Source organism: Sarcophilus harrisii, chromosome 2 (genome assembly GCF_902635505.1).
Source record: "Sarcophilus harrisii chromosome 2, mSarHar1.11, whole genome shotgun sequence".
NCBI lineage: Eukaryota > Metazoa > Chordata > Mammalia > Dasyuromorphia > Dasyuridae > Sarcophilus > Sarcophilus harrisii.
Genome location: NC_045427.1, coordinates 142,004,270 through 142,027,286, shown reverse-complemented (window position 1 = coordinate 142,027,286; position 23,017 = coordinate 142,004,270). Strand labels below are relative to the sequence as shown.

Genomic DNA, 23,017 nt, shown 5'->3' with positions numbered 1-23,017 from the left:
ACTGTTTTGTACCATCTAGTGTAGAAGACAAAGATTAATAAATTCTATAAAACATATATATATACATATATATATATATATATATATATATATATATATCTCAACATATACCATAATATTTGGCAGTAGTCAGCAGATTTTTTATCATCATTATTTTCTACATTTGTTATAGAATCTGTCCAGCCTACTCAGAGCTTAACATTTGCTTGAATTTAGGGTTTGCTTCATGATGTGTTTTTTTTTTACAAAGTATTTAATGACTTTAATGAAAAGTTAGGATTACATGAGAAATATGAAAAAACACTGGAAAGAATGGGTCAAGAATGAGGAATGAAAGAAACTAGAGAGATAGACTATGCAGATGGCTAATAAATCATGAATACTTTCCTTAAAATAAGACTCAAAAATGACATGGTGAATAAACTTACAAAGAATGAAAATGATATTTTAACAGACAAGAAGCAGACCATTACTAAATGGGAATTATTCTGGAATCACTTGTTTGTGTGTAGTAAGACCATTGACTAAGAAAATCAAAATTAGTACAAATATAGAAGAAAGTACAACAATACATAGGGTGCAATTAAAATAACTCAATCCAGCACATTTAATCAAGTTATTGATAATAATTAAATATGCATGGGAGAAAGGGCATAGACATTGATTCATTAATTTTATAAAGAAATTCAACTAATATAAATCAATGGCCATCATGAAGAGACCAATAGAGCCTTCAAAGCCCTTTAGTCAGCAAACAATGGACTACTTACAAAGTAGTAGATATAGCAACCAAACTAATAGCAATTTATAATATGGACTTGTTCATAAAACCTTATGAAAAAGAATAGTATAAGATTAAAAGCAGTGCTATCTAATAAAATTAAGAGAAGTGGAAGATAAATCAGTTTAAAGAAAGATTAGCAAGAGGTAAAATCAAGGAAAGGGCAAAAAACCAAGAACATTTAATGATTAAGCTAGAAGGAGATCAATAAATAGATAAAAGATTTACAAAGATTTTTATAACAAATTCTTTTAATGACTGAGAAAAGTGGACCTATCATATCTGGAATTTGACATCTCAGTGTTGTCAGCAAATGATAGTCCAACAGCCAAATGCCATCCATAGTCTGTTTTTGTATGGCCTATAAGTAAAAAATGATTTTCACAAATATTAATTCTATTTTAAAAATCTTAGCTGGTAGATCATCCAGAAACAGACAGTGGATTGAATTTGACCCATGGGCTGTAGTTTGCTGACCCTTGGTCTAAACAAAAAATGACATGCACAACCTGTTGAACTTGTTTTCAACATACATACTAGGCACAGACATTCCAAATGGACAATGATTGTGCCAGAAATTAAACAGAAGGAGAGGGTGTTGGATGGCCTCTAAGAAACTGGAGAACTTTTTTAATGATCCCAAGTTTATCCCTGGCACAAATTCTCCTTTAACTGCTAATATTCTCTCAGTAATTATATATTTTAAAAACTCCAATCTCTGAAGAATTAAAATTCAGTATCATTCATAGGATAATAAAGAAGAATATGGTAAGTGAGAGCATGCTAAAATAAACAACAAATAAAGAATCATAAAGCATTGAAGTAAAAGATGTCATCAAAGATATTTATGATTGAAAAAGAATGGCTGGTTATGTGGTGAGAAGAGATAACCATTGCATAGTCTATGAGCTCTAGAAACAAGCCTATGATGTCAAAAGAAAGTGAGAAAAGTTTCTAGCATCTTTACTGGATTCCTGGTAGTAAACTTATGAAAGGACATAAAGAGTCACACTGGATAATAGGCAAGAATGGTTTGTTGCTATCTGTATTATGGGAGAGAATATCCACATTGATGAGATTACAGATTGATTTAAGTATTTAAGGTGATTTTGTTACTACCCATTCACATTTACCATATACCTTTCTCTGACCTTTGAGTGAGCCTGTTTTAAATCTTCAGAAGCTGAGGCATGCTATGACTCATAACTATACTGCATAATTGAAAAAATACTCTTATTAAAAAGATGGACCTCTTTCTTTTTTTTCCAGAGAGGAGATTGAAATCAGTAAAAACACTGTACAATTTCCAAAGGCAATCTAATTTGTGCTCTTCCTTATGTTCAGTTCTGGATCCAATTCACTGTGCATGATCAGTATATATCTATGTGTACTCATGGAGTTGTTTATTCAACTACATCTCTTAATCTAGACAACAGGCATTTTTTATTCTTGTATGGATGCCTTAAAATCTTCTGAAAACTCTATTGAGTTCTGTTAAGAGTGCCTTAATAACAAGATAACATACTTGATTCAAAAGGATCCAAACATACTAGAATACTGGGTTGAGTCTAAGAAGAAGAAACTTAATAGCAATCAATGTAATAGGGATAAGTAAACTTCAGTTTAAAAAATCAATTCCATAAACATCATGAGGAATATGAAGCTATATAATAGTTTTTATCCTCTGAAAATATAACTCAAATAAAAATGTAATAAGTACTGTGATGAGGCAGGCCAAAAAAACCCAGCCCTATGTCACATTAAGAAAGCATAATATTGACAAGTCATAAGCCATTTCCAAAATGTTGTATTCAGTCCCAGATTCTATAATTTAGGAATGACATTGATAAGTAGGAGTGTGACCAGAAGAGAGTCACCAAGGTGATTAGGTGATTAGAAATAATGTTTGCTTTGTGTAAGATGCTATTCCTTTTCTAAGTAATTTCACTTTTATATGTGACTGGTTTGGTTGCTGAAGGGATGGGTAGAAAAGTTTTGCATACAAAAATTAAATCTTTGTGTGAAGAAACAGATTTTTTTTTTAATGTAAGGACACACATTGCTAAGAAGACTAAATATAAAACTGCCCCTCATATGAAGGGACCCACCTGATGGTAGAAAAATGACTGAGGTTATAGAACATTGTGATCTTTTACTTCATTTGTACATGATTGCTTTCAGAGTTTGGAAGGTTATAACTCATAAAGTGGTTTGGAGACTACAAGAATATTAAATAAGAACTGTTAGTTTCATAACTGACAAAAATTTAGATTTTATTGGTTTATCTCATAAGGAAAAAAATGAGTCACTGACTAACCAAAAGGCTTTGATTCAAGCTATTAGCAATTAAGAAACCATCAGTAAAGGAGTTCCGAAGATAAATGCTACCAAAAAGCTAGCAAGAACAGTTAACTGACAGGTAAGTTTCAGCTGTGGCACTTGCAGTCTGTAGATCAGAAGAGGCCTTGCTTTGTGGAGTGGGTGACAAAAAAAAGCTAGAAACGTATTAATCAAAAGAGAACTGAATTCTGTTGAAGTTTGAGTTATTGCTCTGTTTTGCTCCCTTCTCCATATTCCCTACTCCCATGGAATATTTACTCTTATGATTCTTTATGTAATAATATTCTATTAAAATGAAGTAATAAGGACATCAAGTTGCTAGCTTTCCCTAATGAAAAAAATCACTCACACTTCAGGTTAGAGCAACCAAAAACCTTTGTTAACTAAAAAGGAAATGTGGCATAATCCCAAACATCAGAACTAAGTTGTCTTGCTTTAAAAAATAAAAGTGCATTTGTTCTAGCTAAGGAATTTATTTTTATACCAGAGAGACATCTCTTAAATTTTCAACATGCAATTAATCAGTGTGGCCTTTTGAGAAAGGACAAATTAATCTAAGTATGTTGCACATCTCATTGTAATCTTTTTTTTTTTTTTTCCTTCAGTGAGCAACCAAATTCCCTGGGATAGAGAAAAGATTCTTGAAAATGCCTGTCATAAAAAGCATAGGAGCCATGGTCCTTTTGTCGACAAGGGTATGGTAAATTCACTTCTTAGATTATCTGTGGGGAACAACTATTGGTCACTTTTCACTTCATGTTTTCGTATCTACTAACCAAATATTCTCCATCTAAGTCTGAGGCTCTGATCATCACAGAGCCTGATGTATGTATCACAATATGATATGGTAGCTAAAAAAATGCTAAAGTGATCTAGGAATGTATTTTGTTGTTGTTCTGTACTTTCAGTCCTGTCTAACTCTCTATGACCCCATTTGTGGTTTTCTTGGCAAAGACCTTGAGGGGTCTGCCATTTTCTTCTCTGGCTCATTTTGCAAATAAGAAAGCTGAATCAATAAATGAATTAATTGACTTGTCCAATTAGTGACTGAGGTTAGATTTGAATTTAGGTCTGACTCCAGGCTTGGTGCTCAGTATACTATGGTGCCATCTAGCAGCACAACTTCCAGGAATAAAGAGGCGAGGGGTGCTACTGTATTTCCAACACCCATCAGGTTCCAGCTAGAGTACTGTGTTGAGTTCTGGGTACCACTGTTTAGGAAAGGTATTGGCACCCGTATTCTGATAAATGTTTAACAACTGGCTTTTGAGGATAGGAAGGAAGGGAGAATGTATACATGATATACTATTAAATTTAATTTATTGAATCATATTTTACCATCACTTTACCAAGTTTAAAAAGTCAAGACGATAATAATTTAAGCCCCAATTTATACATTTGCAGATTTCTGAAGTGTTAATGCTCTCAATGAAAATTTAATAATGGGGTCAAGGAAGAATCTAGCTTCAGCACACCTCCTATATTGGTAAGAGAACATCCAGGAGAGGGCAACCAAAGTAGTGAATGGTCTTGGGATAACTCCATAAGAAGATCAGTTGAGAGAGCTATGAATTTTTATTTGGAGAAAAGATTAGAGAAGATTCAAGATCATGATACTTCTTTTTAACTATATGAAGTGCCATCATGGGGAAAATGAATTACCTTTGCTCTAATTGATCATATAAGCACTAAATCAGAAACAATGAGCTTATAAGCAGCAAATTTAAGCTTGATATAGGAAAACATTTCCTAATAAATAAAGTTACTGTAATGGGGAATGAGATGTTTTTAGAGGTAGTCATTTCCACTTCACTGGAGATCTTTAAATAAAGGCTGGATATCCACTTATTGAGTGCATTTTAGAGAAGATTCTTTTTGGAGTACAGGTTGCTCTAGATGATTTCTGAGGTCTCTTCCAACTCTGAAGTTCTATGATTCTGTCTAATGATTGTTAGTTAAAATTACAGCCCCCTCCCCCCAAGAGGCCTTTCTTTTAACCACTTAACAGAAGCAGCTGATATTTGTTCAGATATGACTAATTCATATAAGTTTTTTTTTTTTTTTTTTTAAAGATAAATGTACAGTTCACTTTAGAATACAGGAAACTATATAGCAATGGGACTGGGATTAAAGCAACCACAAGGCCACTCTAGTAACATTTTTTTTTTCCTACTTTGCTTCAGGATTTGTGAGACAAGACTCACAGAAGGTAAGCAATTAAAGGGACTTAGAATGATCAAATCCAAGTCCCACTTTACAGATGAGGAAAAAGAGGCCCAGAGAGAAAGACTTGCCTAAAGTTATATAATGAAATACTGGCAGAGGTTCATTTAGAACCCTGATTTCTTGACTTTCTTCTTCACACTGCTTGTGGGAAAGAAAAGTTCTTGAACCTTTCATGCTTTCAATATGGACCTGGTTTTAAAAAAAATGACTGGACCCCAGAGGGTACCACTGCCCCAATCAATGTGTCTTTTAAAGAAGGACATATTACCTATATGAATTTACTTTGATCATTTGAAGCTAAATAAGGTAAAATGAAAAGAGTGCCAGATTAGGATTTGCAAAAGCTTGATTTCAATCCTGGCTCTGCCATTTGCACTGGGAAACTCATTTCAATTTTCTGGGACTTCTGTTTCCTTATCTTTAGAATGAGTGGGTTGGAATACATGTTTTCTTACATGCTGTTCTACTTTAAATTTATGATACCACAAAATACCTTTGGTATCTTTGATATTGGTTTTACCCTCAGTTTAGAACACAAATTAAAATTCCATAGTGGCTAAAACATGAAATCAGCACTAAAATAAATGAGAAAAAAAAGACGGGAGAAAATTTGTCTAATATAGTCTTGGATTTCCTTCCTAAGGTAAAAGGGGGAAAAAATATATGAATTTGCTAAATACATAAAAGAAAAACCCATCAGCTTCACAAATCATGTGACCCTAAAGTCCTTGTGAAAGATTCCAAGTGTGTAACAAGTTTGTACTGACTCTGCTTTGAGGGCTGTATTTGGTGTGTTGTGTTTTGTTTTTGTTTTTTCAATGCTACAGAAACTACATAAAATGTTTGGCTAAGGAAAACCTTGGGGAATTAAGACGGAAGAGTTTATTTATTACCCATTAATTTGGCTTTAAGTCTTTCATGTGAAAATTGGCTAGGCACTGTTTCTCTGCATGAATTACCCATCAAGCCTTTCTGTTGTTTCCTTTAAAGGTTAGGCTATCTCTTCTCTTAGTGGTTCAAGCAGTGACTCATGCCTTCACTCTTTGGTTCCCATGAAGTCAGAAGTCACTTCTGGTGCTTATATTGACAAGTGAAATAAGAAAGGGGCAGGGAACAATTGCTGCAGGCCTGTGATGGACTCTAGGTACACTGAGAAAATTCACACATAGATGCCTCTGTGCAGGCTCTTTTGTTTTCCCCATTCCCAAGAGAGAGGCTTTTATTAGAGCAAGCCTCCAAGGTATCATCAATGCAGTAGCCTTTGCTGAGGGGATCTCCTGGGACAGTATCACTAATTCGAGCAAAGAAAACTCAAGTCAGCAAGTTCTGAAAAAGATTCTCTAGATAAAGTCAGGTATTGTAAATGCCTGGAACAATAGTAGACAAACTCTTTAGCATAAGAATCAAGGGATTGATGCTTACATGACATAGGGATTGAGAGTTGGGGGAAGGGAAGGAAGGCTAAAGCTCTATGGAAACAAGAGACTGGGAGGGGGGTCTATATTGCTCATTATACACTTAAGCAAGATACACTTTTTAAAAAAATATAAGAATAAATTTAGGGAAATAATTGCACTAAGATTATGGTTTTTCTATAAGCACTATGATATACTTCAATAGTGTAGCCAAATGCACAGATCTACTTATCTCCTAAATTATGGATGGGGAGCTGTCTGCTTTGGTGGGAGGAGTGCCCACTTGGAGACTTGTCCACTTACTAGAATTACTATATTAATGTATAGATTTACAAGTTATCTACATGCCATGCTTAGAAATTGATGAACTATCATTTTTTATCTTCTCTTTTCTCTCAGTCTATTTATGAGATTTTTCTGGTGCACTATTCAAATGATCTAGTAACAAACATTTATTAAACACCTACTATATGCTAGGGCGGCTAGGATGGCACAACAGGTAGAATGCCAAGTGTGAAATCAAGAAAATTCACCTTCTTGAATTCATATCTAGCCTCAGACACTTACTAGCTCTGTGACCCTGGGCAAGTTACCTAACTCTGTTCGGCTCAGTTCCTTATCTGTAAATAAATTAGCTGGAGAAGGAAAGAGTAAACCATCCCCATGTTTTAGCCAAGAAAACCCTAAATGAGGTCACAAAGAGTAGGACACCACTGAAAATGCCAAGCATTGTAGCATACAAAGACACTTGAAACAGTTTCTTCTCTCTAAGAATTTATAATTAATCTATCTAGAGAGGTCATATTTATAAAAAATAGGTACAAAATAGGTACAATTTTTTTTGGGGGGGGAGGGAAGAGGAAGAAAAGATGCCCTTAGAAAGGGCAGAGAAGAGAAGTATCAGGAAAGGCTTCATATACATGTGTTGACTGACTTGTAAACTGAATGAAACTAGGGATTGTAAAGGATAGAAATAAGTTGAAAATAGATTTCATGCATGGGGAACAACCAGTGCAAAAGCAAGGGAATGGGAAATGCCATGTATGACAACTAGTAATAAGATCAATTTGACTTTACCATAGAGTGTATGAAGGAGAGTAATACATAATAAGAATAAAAAGGTAGATTGGGATCATGTTTGTAAAGGACTTTAAATGCCAAACAGAAGAGTTTTTATTTGATCCTAGAGGTAATAGGGAGCCACAGGAATTTATTGAGTAGGAGAATGATGCTGTTCCAAGAGTATCTTTTCTGTTTCTTGAGTGGCTTTCCTGTATTTCATTGCTAATGACCAGAAGCACCCATAAACTCTCTTAGTGCTATAGTAAAAACTATGAAACAAAGTAGTATTAGTCAGCTTTATTGCTCTCTTAGAGCTTTGAGTAATAATATTTCTCCCATGGCTTAAAATGGGACTTATTGCCATAATAAGGGATTCTCTTCTAAATAAAATGCTCTTCATCATGGAGTTCTTTCTCTCATATTTCTGTTTTCTGATGGAAACAGAAATCTGGATTTCCCTGGAAGACCCCTTTGTCAATACTGAATACTCTTTTCATGATCCTGATCAGAGAGAGAATGAGAGGGTATTCCTTGCTCCCCATTGCCACTTTTCATCATCATTACAAACATGATTCCCAATTCTATATATTGATTTCTCTAATTTCTTTCCTGAACTCTAGTTCCAAATTTTCAACTGCTAACTGGATATCTCCACTTGGATGTCTCAACCCAAAACAATACATAACCTTCCCTTTTCTAAGGTATCCTCTCTTTCCAACTTCTGTATTTCTATTCATGGAATTATTATTTGCCTAGTCAATCAGCTATATAACCTTGAAATTGTCCTTCTTCCTTATTTGCCATATAAAATCTATTCTTAAGTCCTGTCAATGTGATCCTTATAATATTTCTTGCCCTTTTCTCCACTGACACAGCCACCACAATAGTTCAAACACTCATCACCATTCACTGGTATTCATCAATAACAAGCATTTAGTAAGTACCTACTACATGTCAGGCACTGTGCTTGCCTCAGAATACAAATACAATGAATAAAGTAACACCTATTTCCAAAAAGTTCACATTCTAAAAGGAGAGTCAATAAATATATAGAGATACAAATAAATACAGAATATAGTCAGTTCTACTATACTATTAATTTTGAAAACACAAATTTGTTCCAATGCAATTGATATATTTGGGGATAATAATGCAAGCATTACAGAAATTTTGGTTTGTTCCTACATGATTTTATCCTCAAAAAATATCAAGAACACAGAATATGATATCACTTCATAACAACTCACAATCTACAATTTTTCCAACAAACAAACTTCAAGGCTTTTCCAGATGTCATGTTTCTAATATAACTTCTAGGGTAGTAGGAGCTGTGGGTAGAGATTTGATCCATATCCATTTTCCTCTTTCCCTCAACATCACCTTATTTTGCCCAGATATTATCATACTCCATCCTAGAGTTGGGCCCATGGAGGCCTCTCACCTATAGCAGTTGACATTGATTTTGTCAGCCTCTAGGAAAGTAGAGGCATAGGCTAAGCATGGCCTGAAGCCATAGGTTGCAACTATTTATTATTGCAGTATTTACATATTTCTTAACTCTATAACATATATAAAACTATGCTACCATTTTTATTAGATTTTTATTTTTTTAAAAAAATGTATCACTGGTGAAATTTTTGAGTGTTTTCCCCTTAATGCTATTTCCCTCATAAACTGTGGTTTTTTTATTGTGCAATTTTGCAAAGCACTGGGATTTTTAAAGAATTCAGCTGTTGCATTATACTAAAACTGACTGTAATTAACTGCACTCGAATCTGGGAGGTAGGGCCCTAGCATTTGGGAGGATAATGACAGAGTTCATGTAAAAGGTAGCACTTAAGCCTTATCTTGAAGAAAGAGGATTCAGTAAGGTGAGGAGAGGTGAAAAGGGAATCCATTCCAGGCATGAGGAGCAGCCATCACTAAAATAGCCTCCTAATTCCCAAATAGTTCCTTACTTAACATATAAAATTGGAGAAGTACAATTAATTTGTTCATCATGAATATAGTTATTTCTTGGACAAACTGTTGCTGCTAGATTTAGTCATAACAATACCTATCTGTATGAAGTTTTAAGATTTATGAAACAATTCCTTCACAATGTAGTGAAATAAAAACTTCATTGAATCCATAATCTATCTCACTGAGTTAGAACACCTTCTCATGACACAGATTCAAATTTGTCTCATTCTCTGTAGTTTTTATTTCCTTTAATAATATTCTTCAAAAAAATCTACTTCAGGGGGCAGCTAGGTGGTGCAGTAGATAGAGTACCAGCCATGAAGTCAGGACAACCTGAGTTCAAATCTGACCTCAGACACTTAACACTTCCTAGCTGTGTGACCCTAGGCAAGTCACTTAACCCCAATTGTCTCAGGAAAAAAAAAAATGATTTTTTAAAAATTGTAGCTGCTTTTAATCCTGTACAATTCTAATTATAGCTCCACCATATTTGAATTTTTTTGTTTCTTTTAAAATTTTTTCTCTATCTGAGGGTTTTGAAATTTAGCAATAATGTTCCTATGTGTTTTTCTTGTAGGGTTTCTTTGAAGTGATAATTGGTGGATTTTTTTCTATTTCTACTTTCTCTGTTCTATCATGTCTTGAAAATTTTCTCTGTTTATTTCTTGCATTATTGTGTTAATGTTCTTTTTTTGGGTAACAGTTTTCAAGTAGTCCAATTATTCTTGTTTTTTCTTCTTGATCTGTTCTCCAGATATGTTGGGGTTTTTTACAAGATGCTTTACATTATCTTCTAATTTTTCAATCAACCAGAAGTAACAATAGATAGACAGATAGACAAACATAGATATGTAGTTATTTCTTGGTCTCTTTTAACTTCAGTGGCTTCCCCTTTCCCAATTCTAATTTACAAAGAATCATTTTCTTCCTTAAAGCTCTGGATCTCCTTTTCTAGTTGGTTGGCTTTTTAAAATTTTTTATTTTTCATAATTTTCTTTAGTTTTTCCTCAATTTCTCTTGTTTGTTTGATTTTTAAAGTCTTTTTTGAGTTTTTCTATACATTCTTTCTGGTCAAGGAGCCATTTAACATTATTCTTTGGGGCTGGTAGAGAGGCCTCATAAGACCTGGGTTCTTGTCCAAGTTTTGCAGTTTATTGTTTGTTTTTGTTTTGTTTTGTTTTTACTTCACTGTCATCTTCTGAAGATGAACCATGGTTTTTCCTATTCCCACAGTAACTTTTTATGGTTGGGTTCTTTCTCCTTTGCCTGCTCTTCCCCCCCCCCCAAAAAAAAATAATGAAAACTAATTATATGAGCATCTTTAGTCTTGGGGGGGGGAGGATAGTGCCTTTGGAGTCTGAGCATATCATATTAAGACCAATTTATAGATTCTCCTAAATGAAATTCATGACTATTTGAAAAACAGCCTAGAAATCCATGCAGAAAAAGAATGGGGGAAAGTGTTGGATAAGTAATACAAGAGTTATCATTATCTCCATTTTACAAAAAAGGAAAGTGAAACTCAGCAGTGAAATGACTTGTCTGTAGTCATATAACTTAAGTGTCAAAAGTGGAATTTGAACCCAGATCTCTTGCCTTTAAGTCCAGCACTATTTCTTCTACATCACCCTTCCACTCTGTTACTTTGACTGTACCCTCTTTATCTTTCTGGTTTGAGATTTTACTAAATTTTTTTTTTAGTTGAAAGCAGTTATTTATATATATCAATTAACCTTTCTATTATTATAGGTGCTTTGAATGGAACATGCTCAAAACATACAAAAATCCAACTTCTTATTGAGTCATTTCAATTTTTTCTGACTCTTCATGACCCCATTTGGGGTTTCCTTGGCAAAGATATTAGAGTGTTTTGTCATTTCCTTCTCCAGCTCATTTTACAAATGAGGGAACTAAGGCAAACAGGGTGAAGTGACATGCTGAGGGTCACACAGCTAGTAAGTGTCTGAGGCCAGATTTGAATGAAGATGAGTCTTCCTAATTCTAAGTCCAGTATTCTATCCTCTGTGCCTTCTAGGTATCTTGATAAAAAAAAAGGGGGTGAGGGGTGGAGTTCAATTGAGCTTCTTCTAAGATGAATATTGTTCTGAACTCAGCATGTGTGAATGAGGGTAGAACCAAAATTAGCTGCCATGAATGGGGCTTTGCTTAGTAAATTTCTTTATGTTCCTTATGGTAACATAATTAATGCCTACCAACTTGGTGGGGCACATATCCTCCCTGTCTTTATCTGGGAATAGCTGGCTACTGCCTTTGGGTCTTACACTTTGTAATTCTCTGTTAGCCTGCATTGTGCAACATGACCCTGCTCCATCACCATGACTGGGGCTGCTATCCCCACTATTCTTTCTCTGTGAGGTCCCTACTTTAGGGCCTACTTTTCCCTGTATTTCTCATAGATCACAAGTCAGACTCTCAGAGAAAAGAAACCTGCCGCCTCTAGAGCCAGACTGTTCCATCTGAAATATACCATAAAGTTTTCATAGACAGGAAAATTTCATGATATGCTGAGGCCAGGAGACAAATTTAGGGCTATTAGGAAAATGAAATCAAAATTACCTAGCTTTCTAAACATATTTCTGACCTGCCCCTCCCCTCAAATCACAATATAATACAGCTGTCAAATGAACTCAGAAGTTTATATTGAACTAAACAAACAGTTCCCTTCCATATGGGTTATAACAACTTATTCTTCAATTAAAAAATTTCAGAAAATGGCACAAAGATCACCCTTCTGGTCACACAGAGCTACACTGTTGGGTAAAGGATTAGAATTACTCAGGTGGCTGCCGTGAGGAAAACCTGAATTTGTGGGAAGAATGACCCAAGGTCCTTCCTACTGGCCATATTGAAGAAACCAAATCTGAGATATATTTTCTTAACCTCAGATGGCTGACCTTCATATATTAGTTTAACAATGCATTTCATGTCACTGGGGTACAGTCTTGGCTAGGGCCAGAGAAAGATGGAGTGCAAGGATATTTTTCAATTCTTGATAACATATATAGGAACCACTTTATAGAGACAGCCAGGAATGGTAGAGAGGCCTCATAAGACCTAGGTTCTTGTCCAAGTTTTGCAGTTTATTGGTATTAACTCTGGTGGGTCATTCATCTTTTTTAGGATTTATTTTCCCTATCTGTAAAATTAGAACATTGGATTAGTTGATTTTTAAGGTTTCTTCTTTTCAATCCTACAAGAGCTAGGAATTACAATGTTTCATAATTTGTATGTCTTTGCTTTGAAATTGTCTTCATAATAGGATTTTTGAACCATAGAATCCATAAATGTATTTTTGAACTATAGGAATAAGAGGAAAATTACCATTTAAGGAATATTTTCATTCTATTTATAATAAAGCTAACAAGCTTCATTATTTAAGAAAACATACTACAGGAATATTTCAAGGAAAGAGTATATTAATTGGATCATTTGTATTCCCTACCTTACCATTCTACCTAACTACTGGCCCAATAATATCTTCCAATTTAGTAAAAATACCAATCAGTTATGAACTTTATTTTCTTGCATTACCTAAATTGAAATTTAAAGTTAATAAAATTTTGTTCTATGCTGACTTTTTCATTGTATCATCTGATAACTATTTCCCTGGATTAAGTACCAGGAGTCCTCTTATAACTTTACAAGAGGAAGGGATATCCCAAAGACCTTTTCTTGAAGTAACCTACAACTGAATACAGATGCTTGTTAGTTCTAAGTGAATTGGACAGGATGCCCCACCTTCCACTCCAAAGAATATTTTAAATATTTAAATAAATATTTTATAAATAAATAATTTAAATAAATAAATATTAAATAAATACATATTTAAATAAATAATAACTAATGTCTCATCATCCAATTGATGTTGAATTTGATTCAGAGTGACTGAACATCTGTTATATTGGCTCAATCCAGGTGGGTTAGGAGTAAAGGCATTGATTAAAAACAGTGATTAAAAAAATCAGAGAATCCATAAAAAAGATATATTTCAACATAGTATGGAAGAGAGTCACTGAGATAAGCTTACACATAGTGAAAGGCCTGAATGTTCCTGTCAACACTGTCTAAACTCTTATTATTTTTCAAAACTTTAATTTAAGGAATGAAGTATATTTGTGGTCATTAAGTTACTAATATAATAGATGAACTATCCTTGTACCAGCTTCCTGATTGACTGTAATCTAATAAACATAATTGAGAAACTATTTTGTGCACGGCATCATGCTAGGTAATAGGTATATAAAGACAAATGAGAAACAGTCTTTGTAGAAAGGGACTTACATTCTCTATCCCTCCCTTTTTGATTGTCTTATTTCTTCTAATTAGTCATTATCTGATCAGGTAAAATCTTTACTTGGATCCTGCACACTTCAAACAAGCAAATAAGAACAGTATATTGCTTAAGATTAAAATCATATAAACAGAATTCTGGCTTCTCATATTTCAGCTGGCTATAATTTATGCCTCTTATTGTTCCAAATTTCGTCTCCCAATATAATAAATCATAGTTGTCATGGCTATAAGCTCACTGATTTTTTGAGATTTTTTTTTTTTTTTTTTTTTATTAAATTGACTAGCAGTTTCTCAGATCCGAAAAAGATGACCAATCATTTTGGAGTCATGTATATGCAGCTAAAGTACTTGAATAGCATCAGACTTAACTAGCTCTTAATGATTCCCAGTCTTCCTGTTCCAATACAATATCACTAAGATATAATCAGAGGCAACATGACATATGCATATAGCAATGGACTCGGAGTTTGAACCCTACTTCTGAAACTTATTTGCTGTGTGATCATAGTCAAATCATTTAATTTCTTTAAACTTTAGTTTTTATCAGCTGTAAAATGGGGATATTAACAGCTGTAGTGCCTGCATCATAGGGTTGTTGTGAGGCTCAATTGAGGAAGGAAGGAAGAAAGGAAGGAAGGGAGGAAAGGAAGGAAGGAAGGGAGGAAAAGAAGGAAGGAAGGAAGGAAGGAAGGAAGGAAAGAAGGAAGGAAGAAAGGAAGGAAGGAAGGAAGAAAAGGAAAGGAAAGGAAAGGAAGGGAGGGAGGAAGGAAGGAAGGAGGAAGGAAGGAAGGGAGGAAAGGAAGGAAGGGAGGAAAGGAAGGAAGGAAGGAAGGAAGGGAGGAAGGAAGGAAGGAAGGAAGGAAGGGAAGGAAGAAAGGAAGAAAGGAAGGAAGGGAGGAAAGAAAGGAAGAAAGGAAGGGACAAAAGGAAGGAAGGAAGGAAGGAAGAAAGGAAGGAAGGAAGGAAGGAAGGAAGGAAGGAAGGGGAAGGGAGGAAGGAAGGAAGGAAGGAAGGAAGGAAGGAGGGAGGGAGGGAGGGAGGGAGGAAGGAAGGAAGGAAGGAAGGAAGGAAGGAAAGGGAAAAAAGGAAGGGAAGGAAGAAAGGGAGGAAGAGAGGGAATGAAAGGGAAGGAAGGAAGGAAAGGAAGGGAGGGAGGGAAGGGAAGGAGGGAAGGAAAGGAGGAAGGGAAGAATGTAGGAAGGAAGGAAGGGAGAGGGGGAGAGAAGAAAGAGAAGGAGGAGGGGGGGAAGGAGGAAGGGAAGAAAGGGAGGGAAGGAGGGAAGGAAGAAAGGAAGGAAGGGAGGGAGGGAGAAATTAAGGGAAGGAGGAAGGGAGGGAGGTAAGTAGGTAGGAAAGAACATTTTCTCTTCTCTGATGTCAGGATTAATCATTGTATCAACCAGAATTCAGAAGTCTCAGAATTGTTCATTTTTACAAAATTGATGTTATGGTATAAGTTGTTCTAGTTCTATCTTGTTTCTTACGATCATTCATGTTTCTAATTATGGTTTTATGCCACTACACTCACACAGGTCTTTCTTGGTAACATGTGGCACTCTATTTACACATTCTGTACATCCACTCTAAAGATTCTAAGCTGGTGTACTTAAATTTGTACTTCACTCCAGGGCAACATTAATGGGCTAGCCAACAGTGAGCTTCCATTTCTGGAAGAACAGCTTCAGTGAGTCCAAACATTCAACAATCCTCTCCTGCAAGTGCTTGTCCACAGTAATCAAAACAACTTGGAAGGAATTTGAGAGTGACTGTACACACACACACAATTTCATGGTAACAATTGCGTGAAGGGAGAACAGCCCTCCCTTACCTTCTTCAGTTTCACTCTTATCTGTCTTTTTAAATCAACTGATCCTTGGGGAGGGGTGGGGTGGTAAGGGTGGGGAATAAAACCAATTTTTAACATTTTATCAAGGACTATTTTCAGGATGTGTATTGGATATTTTAATTTGACCTCCAAATCCTATTTGGGCTGCTAGGTTTCAATAGACACATGGGAATGTCAGGATGCCACCAGATGTCAACAAGCTACATGTCTCAAATTCTTATCACCATCTAAATACAATGAACTTGCTTTCTGACACATAGCTGAGAACCACTGTTCAAATGTTGACCTGTAAATGACTAGAGAACTTGGACAGCTGTAGTATCAAATTTCCGGAAATAAATCCTTTGATAAGAGAAATGAGGCTACTAAATACTCAACTAAAAGTGACATTAAGTGCTGGTTTTAAATAGGGATATGAAATTAAGACTGGTTAATTATTTGTACTCATGCCACCAATCTGAGACTCTAAAATAAATTTTGAAAAGATGGAAATAATTGTTTCATTTCATAAGTTAAAAATAAAATAAAATAAGAAAAGAAAAGATGAACATAGACTATAGTGGAAAGAAGCAGTATTACTGAAGTGTGCATTCTGGTTACTATAGGTATCTTCCCCTCCACCCCCACCTTTTAAAAAAATGCTTCACATGGATGATGAATTCAGAACTGGAATCAATCCTGGATACCATTTAGTCCAACCTTCCCTTTTCATAGATGAGGCATGAGGCTCAGGGAGAAATGCTTTGCCTATGGTTATGATAGGTAGTAAATAGGGTAGTGGTAAAAAAAAAAAAATAGTTAATGAATTAGCATTGACCTGCTTTGTTTCTTTGTTTGGGTCATTTTGTCCCTCCTTAGGCAGCACAAGGGCGGCCTGCTTTCAGGAGATTGCCATACTGATGCCAGATTTAGTATGGATACCTAATTTGCATTTGCTTCACTGCAGCTCAGAGCTCCAGAGCTCAAGTAATCCACAAGCCTCAATCTTCCTGGTAGCATGTATTATAGGCATATACATGACAAACGAAGTCAATAGTAATGCCTAAATTGAACAATGGAAATTTGTAAATACAAATACACTGAATTTTCTAGGAACAACAATAAAAGATTACCTTATAAAAGTACATGAGGGAATAGGACACATAAATTTAGAGCTGAAAGGGAATTAATAGATTATTGATTCTAAACTCCTTTTGTGGAGGAGGAAATTGAAACCTACAAAGATTAAGTGACACATCCAGGGTTATACAGCTAGTAAATGTCTCAGATCTTCCTGGCTAATGCTTTAGCCACCACACTGCCTTTCTTTACATAATGAACTACCCTGGAATCTTCCTATAATGTTGTACACAGGCAGGAATTTTGTCCCTGATGGCCTCCCAATAACAGTTATAAGGTACATCCAAATATTAAAGGAGCAGATCATCTCATTTTTCTACCAGTGTTGCTGGCTAAGCTGTATATCAGCAACAGGTAAAGCAACAATTGGTTTGATGTACTGTTAATTAACAGAGTAATCAGCCAAAGATAAGGGATTCAGGAAGAATCCTTTTCCTTCCAAAGAAACAACATATCTCGGGGAGTGATCTGAGGGTGTAAAGTATGTGTCAATGCTAAGAAGAGATAAGCACAATATTAGATATTACAACATGAGACTGCCATCAGAATACTGTTAGAGTAACCCTTGCCACTAAGCTAAGTAACTAATAGGATGGAGAAGTTACAGCTGAGATCTAGTTACAAATGGAAATAATTTAATTGACACCTACCCAACTCCCCCCTCCCCAGTTTATAAAAGAGAGCTGAAACACAAAGGAACAAAGTTATTTGCCTGATGTCACCCAGCTTGTAAGGTATTGAGTTAAGATTGGAGTTCAGATATTCTTCAAATTCAGTACCCTTTCTAATACACAATTTCACCTTCCCAGAAAAATCCCAAGTTATCTTTCATTGTCCTCTGTTCAGAGGCATGATATTAAATGCTTAATAAGGTTTTCCAGGAAATAAATACACACACGTATGTATAATGTACATGTGTGTATACATGTTTGTATGTGTGAATACATGTGTATATAATAAATATTATACATATACTATATATGAATGCATACACATTTTAAGGTTGATATCTATTTTTACACTTTCTTAAGTATAGACAATCAGCAAAACAATGAACCAAGTCCTGGGTTTATAGTGAGTACCAATTTTTTTTTTTTTTTGGCTGAGGCAATTGGGATTAAGTGACTTGCCCACTGTCACGATGATTACCAATTTTTCAAGGCATAAATGCTTGCACTGAAAATTTAACACTAGTCTTTCAATCATTAGAGCTGCCTCTAGCATATCCCTACTTGTATCACAAGACCAACAAATCCTTGAGCCTTCAATTTTTAGTTGTCATTTGTTTTGTGGTTTTTTGAACATTTCTTGATACAATAGAACTCTATTGGTGCATATTTATTAAATATCTCTAATAAATGTTTACTCATGCCACTTTTTATATATTAAAACTGGCAAAGGGATTTATGATGTGTAATGTAAAGCCTTCACAGAGACAAATTAAAAAAAAAGCACTGGGTTTGGAGTAAAAAAAAAAAAAAAATCTTTTGTTTAATCCTAGCTTTGTTGCTCCTCTACTAATGACCTGTGTAACATGACCAAGTCATATCACACTCTGGGTTCCAGTTTCTATACCTGTGAATTGAGGGGGGTTAGAACAAATGTTCTTGGAGCAGGAGAGGTGGAGGGCCTCTCCTGCTCTCCACCTGCTTCTATAATTTTAGGAACACTTTCAGGGACTTTAGTACTCTTTATTAATTGTCAGTGTGCCAGATGGAAATCTAAGGAATCTAAAAAATGAATCCAGCATCTAGAAGAATCTAAAATCTACTTGTGGTCAAGAGACTGGGATTCTTGCCCTAGCTGTTACTCAAAAGCTATGTGACTTTGGGCAAGTCATTCAACCTCAGTTTTTTTTTTTTTTTTTTAATAGCCTTTTATTTACAGGATATATACATGGGTAACTTTACAGCATTAACAATTGCCAAACCTCTTGTTCCAATTTTTCACCTCTTACCCCCCTACCCCCTCCCCTAGATGGCAGGATGACCAGTAGATGTTAAATATATTAAAATATAACTTAGATACACAATAAGTATACATGACCAAAACGTTATTTTGCTGTACAAAAAGAATCAGACTCTGAAATATTATACAATTAGCTTGTGAAGGAAATCAAAAATGCAGGTGTGCATAAATATAGGGATTGGGAATTCAATGTAATGGTTTTTAGTCATCTCCCAGAGTTCTTTTTCTGGGCATAGCTACTTCAGTTCATTACTGCTCCATTAGAAATGATTTGTCAACCTCAGTTTTTTAAAAAAGGAAAACAACATCTTCCCTTCCAACTTTTCAGAGTGCTTCGGAGAACCAATAACAGCTGACATCCTTGTGGAGTTGTACAATTTACTAATGTGAGTCATAGTAATGCTTCAAGGGAAAGAGTGAAGGAAGTATTATCATACCCATTTTATAGATGAGACAACTGAAGTCTCATAAGAGGTTAAGTGATCTGGTCAAGATAGAACAGCTAATATAGTGGAAAAATGACAATTCACAGCTGAATCTTCTGATTCCAAATCCAGCATGTTTACTAAGCTACCATATATGTTCTGAAAAGTGTTAAATTCTATTTATGTGTGTATGTAAGTATATGCATACATGTGTACTTATAGATTTATACACATAGATGTGCACATATATGTATATATAGAGACACACATATTTATAAACATATTGTCATTTCACAGTCATATTCTACTCTAGCAAGGAAATGTAGTCCTCTTTTTGGTGTCTTGATTTTTCTGGCTAATTGGAAACAGTCCATCCTTTCTCCTGCTTTGGGAATCTCACAGACTAGGCAAAACCAACTCTTTTTATGGGGAAAAGCTATATTTATTTCCCCTGAAAAGTACAGCTAGGTGGCACAGTGGACAGAGTGCTGGACCTGGATCAGGCAAATCTGAATTCAAATAAACCTTTAGACACTTATCTTTGTGATCCTGGGCAGGTTACTTAACCCAGTTTGCCTCAGCTTTTTCATCTGTAAAAAGAGCTAAGACGTATGAAATGGCAAACCACTCCAGTATCTGCCAAGAAAACCCCAAATGGGGTTATGATAAGTTGACATGACTCTACAATAACAACAACAACAACAACGACAAAACCTCTAGTCTGCTGGAGCCAGTTCAAATTGGCTCATGACAGCCAATTGTTAAATTTTCAGCGTGAGTATTTATATCTCAGAAATCAGCAATGCTACAAATTAAAGCTTAATTTATTATGACCTATTGATTGTCTAGCCTTATGTGAGGGAAATAATGTTAGTAATGCAGATTAAACTTAATATTGTATTATGGATAAGGTTTTCTTCCAGAGAACTCATTATTAAACAATTACCAACACAACCTTGCATAATTATTTCATTAATTGATATAGATATATAGGTATTGATACTCATTGTAATAATATACAAGATTTATCTGTCCCTCCCTCCTTCCTTCCCTTTCTTCCTTCCTTCTTCCTCTCTCCTTCCCTCTTTCCTTCCTTCCTCTCTCCCCTCCTCCTTCCCTTCCTCCCTCTCTCCCTCTCTTCCTTCCTTCCCTCCCTTCTTCCTTCCTCCTTTTCTCTCTCTTTCTCTTTCCCTTCTCCATTCTTTCTCTTTCCCCCTCTATTTTTCTTCCTTGTTAACTCAAGAAAAGCCCTTTTGGAGTCATAGATGGCAGAGAAAGGGAAGGAGAGTTCACGTCAGAGAGTTCAGGCAAGAACAATGAATCATTTCCTTGTCATCTTAAGTTTGAAATGTAACAAGATAGTAGTAGAGAATAAAACAGCATGCATGTGAAATTCTAGAAGAACTGAAATTCTTTAGAAGGCAAATGATACCAGCTTGATAAGAAATGTTTACTAAGAAAGCAAAAGTCCCCCCAATTGTTAATGACCCACACCCATCTTGCCCCATGGCAAAGGGCCTTACCTGACTTCTGATCTGCACGCTGCTTGCTGGGGTCAAGTATTTATGTTCTAAATACCATGCTCTTTCCTGAAACACCAACTTGGTTCCATACAAAAGACAAAACTAAAGGGGAAAAGAAAAATATAACACATGTTAATAAATCAAGAAATTTGAAGCACTTTAAAAGGGGCCAGAAAGGTTTTTTGCTTTTTGGTTTTTTTTAACAATAGGGAATTCCTAAAATACATGAAAGAAATCATGTTTTCCCAATAAATACTGGGCACAAAATGGACATTAATGTGGATATAAGGTGTATATTGATATATTACCATTACAAACTTATAACTGTCAAATATCTTCCTACTATTTTTATTTTTTTCCCAAATAGAATAACCACAGACCATATACCAATAAAACCAAATGTAATCTCTGTCAAACAAAGTCACAATGGATTCTTGGTGCCCCGCAATATAACTTGTAGAATTTATGTAATTTGGTATTTAAGGCAGTTTGGTGTAGAGCAGCAGCTCTCAAAACATTTTGGTTTTGAGACCCATTTGAACTTAAAAATTATGTAATTCTCCCTCAAAGAGTTTTTGTTTATCTAGATCATATCTGTTGATATTTATATTGTTCAAATTTAAAATAGTATTATAACGAAAATAATTTTGACTTTAAAGATCCCCTGAAATGGTCTCAGGGACCCCTAATCCCTGAACCACATTTTAAGAACTGTTGGTTTAATGTATAGAGAATTGTCCTTAAAACCAGAAAGGCCTCCATTCAAATGCTTCTTCTGACATAGTCTAACTTAGTGAGCTTGTACTAATCACTTTACCTCTCAGTGCCCCAGACAATTCATTAATATGAATTTCAGAGTAAGAGTTGATGAAGGAATTTCCTAGCTGGGAGTTCCCTATATCAAATTCACAGGACTGGGGAAAATATTATGTAACTCATTTAGTGTGATTTTTTTTTCCTTCTTAAAAGATTCCTGAAAGACAAAGAAATAGCATAACACATTACAGCTTCTTGAGATCTATTATAAGGAATAGCAGTACATAAAAATCTTAAGGTTCCAAGAGTTAAGATAGGGTAAGTGTTTTGTCTTCTCAACATTTTATTCATGCATGATCTTCATTATCAGTTGCTAGATAGCTGATAATTAAGCTAAAAAGTTATGTTTTATATGTATGCTGTAATGTAGTACCTTCTTTCTTTGTAATTCTTTGAAAGCAGGGACTGTTTTAGGTTTTAGATTTTAGGTTTACAGCAGGAAGGGAACTTGGAGATCATCCAGTCCAATCTCCTCATCTTACAAGTGAGGAAACTGAGACTGAAAAAGATCCAGCAACTTGCCCAAGATCAGTCAGGTTGTATGTGTGAGAAGTCGAAGTTGAATTCATGTCTACTGAGTCTAAATCTAGCTCTTTTGTCTTTTTGCCTCAGTACTTACTAAAGAGAGGAACTTGGTATCTTGAATTGAGTTGTCATTGAATTTTGTGGAAAGCTAAATTTCTGACATATATCATTCTGAATAATCTCAGACATTCAGAAATGGACTGAGTTTACTTTAGTAAGTAAGTCTGTGAGAGAATTCTACTCCTAAATATGCTCCCTCTATTAATATACCAAACAAGTGAAAAAATTGTAATTGACCTTTCTGAAAAAAATAGTCATTTGTGTTGCCTGATCCACAGTGAGTAGTAGAAATAACTGATAAGAATTTTTGGAATGTACTATGCCCCGATAAAATATCACGTAAATGCTTAGTCAGCTCAGTAAACTTATTAGGCCTTGGGTGAACTCCATATTCCTTCAACACATTTTTGGTTCTGCACCTGCTACATGTGTAACATTATCCTAGGCTCTGTGGGAAACACAAAGATGTAGTGGGTCAACTGCCTCTAGAGATAAGGGAGAAGGAACTAAGAAAGAGATAGGCTGAGTTCCCTATAGACACAGAAACTAATTTTAAAATATATATGAATGTGTGTGTATGTATTTGAAAATGGAATGTATATATGTAGCTTTCCCCTGTCATTTGTTTGTGTAAC

The 23,017-nt window shown here is 35.1% G+C and overlaps 1 protein-coding gene across 3 annotated transcripts in view; it reads right to left on the bottom strand.

Moving 5' to 3' along the window:
* ACOXL (acyl-CoA oxidase like) overlaps positions 1 to 23,017 on the bottom strand; it is a 495,343-nt gene that overhangs the window by 17,069 nt on the left and 455,257 nt on the right. For all 3 annotated transcript variants that reach the window (XM_031950986.1, XM_031950985.1, XM_031950987.1), the window contains one exon: positions 20,982 to 21,083. In XM_031950986.1, coding sequence (XP_031806846.1) covers positions 20,982 to 21,083 — 102 coding nt within the window. The remainder of the gene's footprint in view (positions 1 to 20,981; positions 21,084 to 23,017) is intronic.